The sequence below is a fragment of the Balearica regulorum genome, chromosome 2 (assembly GCF_011004875.1).
Source record: "Balearica regulorum gibbericeps isolate bBalReg1 chromosome 2, bBalReg1.pri, whole genome shotgun sequence".
NCBI lineage: Eukaryota > Metazoa > Chordata > Aves > Gruiformes > Gruidae > Balearica > Balearica regulorum.
In genome coordinates, this window is record NC_046185.1 from 139,455,048 (window position 1) to 139,467,854 (window position 12,807).

General features: G+C 37.8%; 1 protein-coding gene across 2 annotated transcripts in view; it reads right to left on the bottom strand.

Annotated features, from left to right (window-relative positions):
• Positions 1 to 252: 252 nt before the first annotated feature.
• Positions 253 to 12,807, bottom strand: part of NXPH1 (neurexophilin 1) — a 148,046-nt gene continuing 135,491 nt past the window's right edge. For both annotated transcript variants that reach the window (XM_075746122.1, XM_075746121.1), the window contains exon 3: positions 253 to 2,204. In XM_075746122.1, the coding sequence (XP_075602237.1) occupies positions 1,443 to 2,204 (762 nt within the window). In that variant the 3' untranslated portion in view covers positions 253 to 1,442. The remainder of the gene's footprint in view (positions 2,205 to 12,807) is intronic.

Here is a 12,807-nt window from a genome sequence, read left to right on the forward strand (position 1 = left end):
CCTTTCAGTAATGAGATTTGCTTGCTAGGAATAGGGCCCAAGAAATGTTTATATATTCTATATATATGTCTATATGTATTTGCACATACACACACACATACATATATACACACACACAAGCATGCACACGCAGAGATTTATAAATATATGTATATATTTACATATGCAAAGAGACAAGATTGAAAACCATGTCAGACTTGGAGTGTTATCCACTTGTCAGAACCATTTAAACTACTATCTACACAGTACATGTTGAAACTCAACTTTAAGACTTTTTATTTTTATGTACAGTTCATTTTCTTCCTCTGGAAATAAAATATCTAAATACAGACAGACTGTAATGTTGTATATGTATAGCTTTCAACAATACTTTAGCTGAATAAATGCTTTGTACATAGTTCTGTCTTTTAATGGAGTTTACAGCTACATTGATAAAATGGATTCCTCATTTCCTTGATTGTTTTTAACCAATAACAAGCAGAGAGACAATTACAAGTTAATATTAATAAGCAGCTCAAATAACACCGGTTAAATTATATACAATACAAACCATTCATACAAATGAAGACTAGGATATTGAATTTGTTACAATATTTTGTAATAAAGATAAGACAGCCACTTATAACTTACATGTCCTCCGCCAGGCATTTTCCTTCTTAGAGATCAGTTGGAGAGTTTTTAAGTAGCTTAGCTGGCCTAAACTCAACCAGGTTTAAAGAATCAGAGCTTAAAGAGTCAGAGAAACATGAAACCAGAATGTCTGCCCACATGTAAATTCCAAATGTTTGCCCATCTTTACTAGTAACAGGCTCACTCCGTGGAAAAAGAGCCACGTAACACTACCTCGAATGTGCCTACTGTATGCTGGAAAAAAGTCACGATGCTTTGCTGTGTTCATATAATAAGGAATACTGAACTTTAGACACACATTTTTCCCATTTTAACAAGTATTTACTCCTACAGTATTATTTACCAGTACAGCTACTCCAAGCAGTAGAATGCATGAGTGGGGATTATTGATTGGCGTGTACTCAAAGGACTTTCAAAGAGATTTCCATAACAGTCTGCGTTAGAAACCATTCTCTGTCTAGTTAATCCATTTTGCTTGATGGTAGGTTATCCTGAAACCTTGGATATCAGACAATGAAAGCTCTCTTAACAGGAATCTCAATAGATGTGAGCTGAAAAGACTGTGTGTCTCTGTGTGTGTGTATGGTTTTATTTCAAATCCATAGTGATTTACAACTAGATTGATACATGGAGCTGACTGGGCAAAAATTACATTAGATTGTTTTCCACTAACATATTTGCAGCCATTTGACATCAGCAGCAGCAGGTAGACACATTCCAGGCAACAGATGTGGCCTTCCTCCTTGAGGTTACAGCCCTGTCATACGACCTCTTTTATTCCCCAGGCTTCAGTCTCAGACACATGTTGGTCCTCACCCTGATGGGAAGTAGGGTGTGTCACTGTGGTAGTTGTAATCAGGACACACCTTCTGTACTAGTTTATAATCTGTACTATAAAAGGAAATGTAAATACAGATTACTTTAAAGGGCTTGGAGCAGAGCCATGACACGTGGCTCTGGGTCTGCTCCTGATAACAGGTTTTTGAAGGGTCATAGTTGCAGAGTGTGTTCTTGGTAGCCTTGTCAACCTTTTCGTACTCGATTCGACAGTTAAAGGACTTGGAATCTTTGGCATCAATCACCGTCTGTTGTGCCAAGTCAAATTCCACTATTTTTGTAGGGGGCACTAGGCTCACAGATACATTCCCTTGACCAGTGGAGTTATGCCTGAAGTAAACACTAAACGTCCCATTGCCATGGTCAACGATTTTCCCTGTTATTAACAGATTTAGCTTCACAGTCTTGATGTTGGAATGAAAATCGCCCCAGCCAAACATTTTCTTAAATTTCCCAGTCTTGACGATGGGCCGTCTCTTTGCCCTGGGCCGAGGCTCTTGCAGGTCTGTGGAGTTCCTCAGCCAGTCCCAGAGATCTTGCTCAGAATAAGTTTCTGGGGCATCGTACCGCAGGTCCAAATCTGTATCATTTTCCTTTCCACGAAAAGTCTGTGACAGCAGTCGGCTGATGGACAAGTCTTTGCTACTTTCTGTCCATATGTGCTTTAGTGTGGATTTGGAGCTTCCTGATTTTAGAAGTTCTGTTTTTCCTCCATTTGTCAAATTTGCACAGGTAACCTGAAAAAGAAAGAAGGGAAGAAGAAAGAAAGGATATATTGAGATATGTAATGAAAACTCCATCATTTGCACCAAAATGATCAGACTTCAAAATCACAGGGATTTTTTTTTTGAGAAATTATATCTCTGTACTCAGTAAAACAAAACAGAAATGTCTATTTTCCTCTTCTTTCCAAGTAGCTGTTACTTAATTCTCATTTGCCAGTCTTTTACACTGGCCTTCAGATTTAATCCCAGCTATTCACCTTATTCTTCAGCCTGAAAGCTGCTTCTGTTATGACGCCTATAAGTGTTAATTATGTAATGAAGTACTGCAAAAACTAAGGTACAAAGCCATGTCATCCTTCAGTCTGTATGTGGCTTTCACTGGCCATTTCTCATCTCAGAGTGAAGTATTCTTGCTTGAATGTTCTCCCTGCAAAGACTGTGTCTTCCACCATCACAGTCACATTCATTTATTTTTGCTGCCTCTGGAGTCCACTGTCAGGGTGCTGTCTTGGTGGTGCCAGCCTGACCATGCACAGAGTCCATGTCATTATAGATCTAATAATAGTAATATAATTTCCCTACTCCGTTTATGAGTACACATTGGTCTGTGTTCTTGACTGGGACCTTCAGTCACAACTACAATATAAATAATAGAATAATGAAAATTTTAATGAGTTTTGCGTGGACAGCTGTACACACTTTGTGCTGTACCTCAATTAATGCAAGAGGAGTCACAGGTTTTTCTTACAGTCCCTTACAGATTAGCTACTGATTTGCCTTTTCTGTATCTAGTATGACACACATTTTCTCCATCTTTACTTCACTTCTTTTTTCACATCTTTCTCCCCAAATCCAAAAGTGATCTGTGCAAGACAGAAAGCCATTTGTGTATTTACAAGAAAAATAGGGCCACCTATGATTGGTAATAAAGAAGTAGTAATAAAAAAATCCAGCAAAATCACATTTAAAAAAAGATCTTGCACTGAGTTCCTACAAAATCATAAACTTCAGACATAGTTTTTCAAGAATTCAGTGTCAGAGCAATTTATCTTATTTATATTTTTTCTCTTTGCCTTAATTGTGTGGAAAACAGAGAACAGATGCAGCCTCGCAGCTGTCTAACATGCAGCACTGGTAGAGAGCTCTGACAGAGCGTAGCAGGGAGGGCTGGAATTGGCAGGGGGCAGCGGGTGGATGTGAAGAACAGCACCCTTAGTCCCATTCCCCCTAAAAATTTGCACCAGACACACTGTCACATTTTGTAACATTTGGACTCCTCTGAAGAGGCCATCAACCTTATAATTTCCTTTTCATGGCTATGTAGGAGATTCTGAATATGCCTGGTTTATTCCTCTGTGTTCTGGCACTGATTTATGTGCTCCTATCATACGTGCAGTTATATCTTTCTCTTCACTTAAAAATGAATTGAGTGTATTCCCAACCCAGGAAACCCATTGGAAACCAGCTAGTATTTAAATCATGGCCCCTCCCTGCTGGTACAACTGGAGGTATATGTCACAGAGGATATCTATCACAGCATGGCCTTTTCATTTCCTAACAATCATGGAATTGAAGCACGCTTTCATTAACTTCAATACTTTTTCAAGGTCAGTTGAAGACACATACATAAAATCAGTCTAAATTGTCTTAATACACTGATCACATAGGAGGTATGCCCCCAGCCTTTTACAGTAAACAAATAGGTAAATAAATCTGTCACATCCCACACTATACCTCCCCAGTGCATTTCAGGTTGGTGGGCCTGTAAGGGTAATAGATAAAAGATGGGTTTTATTTAGGATTGTGCAAAGGAGATGACTTCCTCCTCCTTTGAATGGAAGGAAGGATTAAAACACAAAACAGCATTTTGATACCCAGTTTGTAGCTGCATCTTAGCATCAACACAGTGAGCCAGGAGAGAAGCTGTAATGAAATGCACTGATGGTGCACTGGTTAATGAAGCAGCAATGAAGATGTCACAGGGAGAGAGAAAGAGACTCAGAATATAATTTTGCTGTGGCATATGGGGAAGGAGTGCAAAATAAGAAAAGAAATGTGGTTAAAAGGAAAAATGTGCCTGTCTAGCATGAATCTGTCAACCTGCTATGAATCTAAGCAGTTAGCTAGCGGAACTAGAATACCTGCAATCTGTAGGTAGGATACAGATTGCTTACCACTATATTTTTCTTTACTCACAGCTTGTTTTTCCTTTGTTTTCCCTTCTGCATCCGATGATTTACATTTCATAGGATTACACTACAAGTTCCATGTAACAAGACGTAACAGTACAAAAACCTTTCAAAGAGAAGGTTTCTTTTTTTCAGAGGTATAAAATTGAACACTCAGGAAAGGAAGCAGGTATTTTCTGAAATAGTTGCTGACTGATCCATTACATGTGGTTTTTGAAAGCCAGTATATTTTATGGAATTGGATGATTCAGATTGATGCATGTTATACTGCTTCATACCTGATCTAACAAATACAATTGATTGTTACTGTCATCGATTTTGTAATACCTGAAAGACCTCTGGTCATGCAGTTAGCCCCGAGACCTCTGTTTGTGATTTTCAGTGCAGGTAACTGGCTGCATTCATGATTAAACGCCTGAACCTGCCCTCCCTAGTCAAGTGTCCGTGTAAGCACTAGAAAAAACAGCCCACAAGGGTTAATAAAAAAGCTCTAGAATTCATAGTTCTTCACTAACATTTTCCAGCCAACTGCTTTTTCATATACTGTTAGTATACTATGTGCTATAGAAAGTAGCTATATGTATCCTCAGAGACTCGCACACCCAATAATACAGAGCATTGCTGTGTAATAGAATTTCTGCAAATGCAGCAGTTATTTTCACATGAACTAATCCACAATTTTCTTCCGTCTCTCTTCCTTCCAATGACAAGGCTGTAATAATACAAGAAAGATCATGCAAATACATGAGATTTTGCACTCAGTAGTGGGAAAACTAGCTTACTGAAACATAGACCTATTTTAGTGGTGCATGAAAAAAGAGCCAATTTAAAATCGCTAATGGAGAGCTAAAACACTGAGCATTCTGTGGTGGTTTTTTTGTCTTCTTCCCTGAGTATAATTACACATAATTCAGAAACTTGCATACTCTACCTTACCAATTCGTTCACTATAAACAGAGTTGTCTTCTTTTCCACAGCCAAGTGCCACTCCTAGACAAAATATTGAAAAGTTTGGCCCACTTGTACTGGTCCTGGCTGCGATAGAGTTAATTTTCTTCACAGCAGCTCATACGGTACTGTGGTTTAGATTTTTGACCAAAACACTGATAACATACTAATGTTCTAGCTCTTGCTGAACAGTGTTTGCACAGCATCAAGGCCTTTTCTGTTTCTTTCTCGCCCCCCCCAAGTGAATATACTGAGGGGTGGGGATACACAATAGATTGGGAAGGGACACAACTGAGTAGATGACCTGAACTGACCAAAGAGGTATTCCATACCATATAACATCATGCTCAGCAGTTGAAAGGAAAAGAGGGAGGTTTAGGGAGGGTTAACCATCTTTTGCTCAAGAAATGGCTGGGTGTCACTCTGCCCAGGGTAGGTGGTGAGTGCTGCTTTTGCATCAGTTGTTTTGTTTTGTTTTCTCCTCTCTTCTTCCACTTATCCTTCACTTATTTTATTTTTTTTTTAATCTTGACCCCCAAGTTTTCTTGCTTTTTTCCTTCCTTTCCTCTTCCTCTGTACCACTGGGGAAGGGGGGGAAGTAAGCGAGCAGCTGCATGGTGCTTAGCTGGCCACTGGGGTTAATCCACACCGCCCCTACAGTGCAATATATCAATGTTGCAAAAGGGCTGAGGAGGGGGGATTTCCTCTGTGGCTGCATACCTAGAAGTGATTTTGAGTTATTATGATGTCAGCAGTGTCCACATAGAACAATAGTAAGAAGCAAAAAAGATTTAGAAATACTTATCCAATGCTCCAAATGTCAGTGGAAAAGCACTCAGTAAGCACGGCAGACCGACCTTTGATTCTGGTCTTGTACTTTTAATGGAAAGTACAAATTTCCGCTACAAATTTCCGCTAGTAAAGTTTACTGATATCAGAAAGGTACAAGGAGATGACTGCCTGGTAACTCTTTTCCAATAAATAATAACGAATTGTTATTCCATTTCTTCTTCTGCTTCCAGGAAGGAGCAAAGACAGTGGTTTCACTAGGCACAGTATCCTAAAGCGTCATTAAAAAAGACACAGGAATTGATCTGTAATTCAGTTTTTACTTCATTAAAATAGAACACTCCATTCATTCTGTATCCTCTTTTTTGAGGGCGAAGAATTTTTTATGATGATGTTTAACATCATTAAGTGTATTTTAATGAATATGTGTAGTTTCAGTTAGGACTTCCTAAAAGATAGGCAGTTTGTCTCAGAAATTTTGGAGCTTTCTTTCAGGACACTGAGCCCAGAATGCTTTGTCAAGTCAAACCTGAACATCTGGAGCTGAGAAAACAAAGTTGGAAAGGGATCTTGGGAAGGCATGAGGGCCTCAAGTGGTGGTTTAGGCCCTCTGTTCAGCATAAAATCAACCACAGGTATATTAACATTAATTTAAGACTGAACAATTTGAGATTAAAAAAAAATAGTCATTCAAAGAGGTACAGAATGCTTCTTGATTTCTCACTCTTTTCCTTTTATTCTAGCTCCATTACAGTTCATTACCTATAATTACAGTATTGGTTTAGAAGTTATGTATTTATTCCTCCAAATGTGTGACTACTTGAGGGGAAATGAAAATGTAAACAAACAATCTAATACTCAAGGTAGAAAATCTCTCTCTTCAGGTAAATAACTAATCAAAACCAAGATCGTTTTTGTTGGCATAGCGCTATAAGAATTTGGCAGCACTGTGTTTGCATATGCTCTGTATACAAGGATTCAGAATTTTCTTTCCTCGGTCAGATATCTCAGATGCAGCATGAGTAGGAAAATACTGGTGGACATAACTGTAAACTGGACTATTATTAAGGCAGGACAGCACTCAGAAAATTTTAGCTGGATCCAGTTTCCCCACATTAATCCTGTTTGTGTAATGGGTGGCCAAAAACCTGGACCTAGCTTACTGTGCTACTTCGATCAATTTTTCTTCCTATACCTGTCTACACAGTGTACAAAGTTACTGGTAGCATGGAAATATTTTATTCAGTAAATAATTTCCAGACAAGTCAAAGCCAATGTTCCACAGAAATTTGACCATAAGCAAAGAAACTAAGAATGAAAGTTAATGGAGACAGGATTATAATGGGTGGTGGGGGTGGTGTATATGTGTGTGTAAAACAGAGAAAACAATTGCACCTGTTACAAACCAATACTTCAGAAAGAGAGGACAAACATGGAAAACCATACACATTAGTATTTCACATAGACTACATGACATGGAAAGAATAAGCATGTGGATTGGTCAATCAAAAAATGCAAACTCAGATGAATCTAAAAAATGGAATAGTAAATCCTGACCTACTATGTCAAATGTGAACACAAAGGGCTATCCAGGATCAAACCAAATATTCATTTAGAAAAATGTGTTGACTCCAATATCAGCTCTAAGAGATGCCTGGAGAAGAGCAAGAATATAGCAAGCATATGATAGTCCCCTAATTTCTTCCCAGGTGTCATATTTCTAATTTCCTCTGCTAGATATAGTTTCTGTATATGTTTTCCGTTTCAGTAACTTTCAGTAGTCTGCTCCTCTGTGCATTTGTCCACTCTCCCCTGACCCTTTGTAAACTTTTAACCTCCATAACATCCTTTAGCAATGAGTTCCCCAGCTCTATTCCCTCCTACTGTTTGTTTTCAACCTGGCTTCTAATGCCTTCTTTGGAGAACCCTTCGTTCTCCGGATGGAAAATTTAGTCTCTATCTACATTTCCCATGCTACACTTTGCTGCTACACTATACATATTTATTCTACAAATATCAATGAGTGGAAAATTTGATGATTTCTAGCTACGTAAAGAAGGCTACTTCTAGATCACCAGTACAAGCTTCAGCTATACCTATTCATAGTGATAAACAAATATTGATCACTTCTCCTGCCTTAAGTATAAGCTTCCTGGGTCACACAAATAATTCCTTGCACTGAAGCCATTCCATACCTTTGAATTTCTTTTGTTTCTTTCTCTAAGCATCCTCAGTTCTACTCTCAGTTCTGTCTTTAAGATGAGGAGCACAGAATGGCATACAACATTCAAGATGTGGCAGAACCACGGTCTTTTATGGTGGAGAATGGCCTTCTATTATTTGTTCACTCTTTTTTTTCTCTGCTAATTTATAACATTTTATTTTATTTTGATCACTAATGAGCACTGAACTGATGCTTGCGTGGAACTGTCATATACCCAAAATCTCATTCCTATTTAAATATGAAGCTGGGATTTATTTTTTCCCTTATGTGTTACGTTATTACATTTATTACTACAGAATTTCATTCCTTAATTTACTGCCTCTTTGCTAATTCTGATGAGATCTTTTTTCCATTCCTCACCATTGCTTTTATACTTTCTACTCTGAAATATTTTGTTTCATCAACAAACTTTCTCACTCACCTTTCCCAGGTCATTTACAAATATATTGAACAGCATAGGTCCTTGTACAGAGCCCTGCAGAATTCATATGGTGACCTCTTTCCATTACTGACCATAGAGAAAGAAGCATCTGAAGTTTTTAACAATATTTTGTAAAGTAATCACTTGGGATCATTCACTTAAGCAAAAAAAAAAAAATAATTTTTTTTTTGACACACAGACAAAAGACACTGTCTTTAAGTTAGGATATTGAACTTAATTTTTGTGTAGATCTCCTTAGGATTCATAAAAATCAGCTTAATACTATCAGCTGTGCTCAGCTCAGCTTTAAATTCTGTATTTTTCTTGTTTTAATCCATAAGCTATTGTGCTTGTTTCAAATGGCCCTTGTTAGGAAAAAAAAAATGTAGCTACCTGAGCTTTTCTCATTATTCACTCAACAGAGGTTATGCAAGACCAGAAGCTGATATAAATTCAGCTGACAACAGCTGATATAAATTCAGTGAAATTTAACATCACTGAAATTAGAGTGCTTATATAAGTTGATATCTGTTTGAGATCTGACTAAGAATTAAAGACTAATTAGAACATGTGTATCCACAGAAAGATGAGGGCACTAATAAAACAGTAGAGACACTGCTTTGTTTAGAGACATTATAATTCTTAGCGGTTGTTGATCATAAAACACTAAGATATTGCAGTGGGCTGTTTTGCAAAAGAAAAATAACTAGCACCAGTTACAGTTTTACAGTGCTCTTCTATACAATGTAAGTTGCCTGTTATAAATAAGTCTGAAAACTATCAAGTCTCGAATAACTTTCAGGAAATGCAAAGGTGATAAACACTTTCAGTGGTTAGTTTCCAATGAGAATACTTAACAACTACCACATGAAATTTAGCTTTAGAGTCTCCTCTCCCTTGCATTCATGTTGACTGTGGGCTAAGCTGTGACACTGCCACAAGCCCTGTGAATAGTAACAGAATGGTGAAAGTTGCGGCTTGCCACCACATATTAGGAAAGAGAACATGTTCTGTGCCAGCCCAGTGCATGATGTAGGGTAGGAATCACCTCACTGATCACCTCACTCAACTGGAATGCAGCTTTGCGGTCTAAACTATTAGTCTAGGCTTATTCCATAATCAATAGAGGGAGAGAAACAGAATGAACAACGTCCTCTATCTCCCATAGCTATTGATGAATCTTCAAGGACTGAATGAATGCTCTTCATCTAGATGCCTAAAGGTAAGCAAGAAAAATCTGACCTATGGTGCAAAGTTTGCCCTGGAGACAACACCATGGAGAGAACACAAAGGCTGCAAGCTGGAAGCAGGACAATGATTGGTCTATCAAAACACTTTCTGAAATGATCTAGTCATGTTCAAGTTCACTGCTCCCTATACATCTACAAGCACACTCAAGCTTGTGCAGTGTTACTCATACAGCAAGATGTGCAGACTTGCTAGTGTTGCTCCTCCTTTCTTTTAGATGTAAGATATTTCCCATATGGAGGTTTCTTTTCAGAAACAGTGTGGATTTGTACTGTTCTGTTATCTTTTGGGTTTGATTTAATCATATAAATAATTTTCACAAGTATTCAGGATCTGAAAAACAAGTTTTCTTGAGCCTGATTTGTCCACTAGTGACTAAAAAACACCTGGTTAGTAAGCACGCTTTATAAAATTGTTTAGTCTTCTAAAGATACAGATAGGCGCTTGAAATCTATCAGACTTAGACTGCAATTATGGAGACATTTCTTCAGGAAGCAGTGCTATACCTGATATTTTTCTCTTTCTTTTTCTCTGCTTCACTCTGCCAGCGCTGCCCTCTCAGCTGTGGCAGTACAGCTCTTTGTAAGAACCTATGGCTTTCTTTTTCCTTTCACAAACTTCCAGAGTGGGAATCAGACTTAGAATTAAACATCCAGGCTCCTCTAAGTGCCTGGAGAAAGCTGGTAACTTTGAACCAGTAACCAAAACCACACGTCCATGGCAGGAAGCCATGAAAAGCCATCCATAAGAAATGTTCCACCCTTTTCCAGGAAATCAGGGGTGAAGACAGGCACTGCTGACACTCTTATCTTTCAAAGAAGGAATCTCATTGTTTTTCCTTCCAAAAGGTAGCTCCCAGAGAAAAAGGAGGTGATTACAAGTGACAATTTAATCTAAGATTGTGAAAACGTTAGCAAGTCAAACCAAAAGTCCATCTAGTTCTGCACAATGTATCCAACAATGACTGTAAGTTTATTTTTTCAAAGAATCCAAAATCAGGGAAAGAATATATAACTTCTACAGAAATGCCTTTCCCATCTTCAAACTTTTGCAGATCAAGGACTTCTTAAGCTAGATTTGCTGCTATGAATTTAATAACCTTCAGCAAATATCAATTGGAAGAATGTGCCTGTCTCTGAAACTGCCAGCACTTGAAACACCCTGCGACCAGTAGTTCTCTTAACATCAGACTTTCTGAGGAACTCTCCCCTCCTGTTTGTTTGAGCAAGCCACTTCCTAGCTGCATTTGATGCCACCTAAATTCTTGTCCAGCCCGTCACAACAAAATCTAGCATAGCAGCAGCATTTTTCCTGTGGGGTCCAGGCAGAAGCCTGGTACCTGGGTGCTCAGGCTGAGCAGAGCTGTAAGAGTTTATGGCTGGCACTAGAGGAGCTTCCAGGACAAAAAAAAAAAAAAAAAAAAAAAAAAAAAAAAAAAAAAAAAAAAAGAGATGATGGTGTCTGAGTTACAGGTACTTCCAGAACTATACAGCTCAAATGGTCGTAGTCAAGGGGCAGTGTAAACCTGTGTTTCTGGAATATGTAGGAAATGTATGGACTCTCTTGGTCCAATTTATGGGCCAAATCCTGACCCCCCACTCAAGTCAATTATAAAAATCCCAGAGGAGGCAGAAGGATGAACACAGTGTGGTATTATGTAGTTTGTTTTCATTTTCTTGCCTAGTTAAGGCAGAATGGAAGGTATTTGGTTTGTAAAACACTGTTTCTCTTTCAATTTAGAACCATATAATAGTCTGTGAACTGAAGGACCAAATGAGTTACAATACACTGTGAAAATCTTCACATTACAATTTTACAGCTTTCTGCTTTTTGCCTTAGAAGTGCAGGAATTCAGCCCAAATATTTCTAATGGTGGAGACGCAAGTGAATTTATAAAGATTTGGGAAAGGATTGAAATATAACTGTATGAAATATCCTATTAACTCTTGCCCTACGTTTTACATTTTTAGAAAGAATTTAAACTAAACTCTTGAAGCCTGCTGCCTATGTTGTCATTAAAGATTTTTTCCTTCAGTGGATTATGACTTTTGAAAATTCACCCCATCTCCGTTCAGCAGGGGATTAAACTTCCATGGAATAAATTAAAGTGGGTTAAAAACGTCTAACAGAGTTTTAAGACCCCTGTATTATACCAGTATCACAGAGTGCTGCTAACTTTGAAATGAAAGTCTAACTAGGTAAATAAATTTTGTCAAGGATCTATTGTTCTCGTTCCACATTCCTATAAGCCTTCTTTTATTAATATTGGCTTGCCATTTTCTGCATACATGTAGAAAGTAATATTAAATAAAATTAGATTTTATATGAAAGGCCACAGAGCAACATTTTAATCAAAACTTGAACTGTAGTTTGCTTTACATATAACACACTGAAGAAAATGTCCATTTTCATACAGCTAGACATATCTTCTGAAGAAGGTGAAAAAGACTATAATGTGTTTCACACTGGTTAAACAGAGGATATCCTGGTACTATATAATGGACAAAGCCACTGTGCGCTATTAACATGCTCTATTACTATTATTCATTTTCTAGATACAGTTTCGAATCATCAACTGTTAGTGTAAAAGTTTAAGAAAATACTCCCACATTTTACCCAAATATTTTGTTGCTACTGTGTCCAATACCATATTTTTACAAAGAAAACGCATTAGAATGTTGATACAGCTGAGTCACTTTCCCCATAGATATTCATGGTGCGTTCTAGAAACCTGAATTTGAACAAAGATATCTTTTGAGGAGATTTAACTCCCACTGATATTGGTAGAGTGTACAT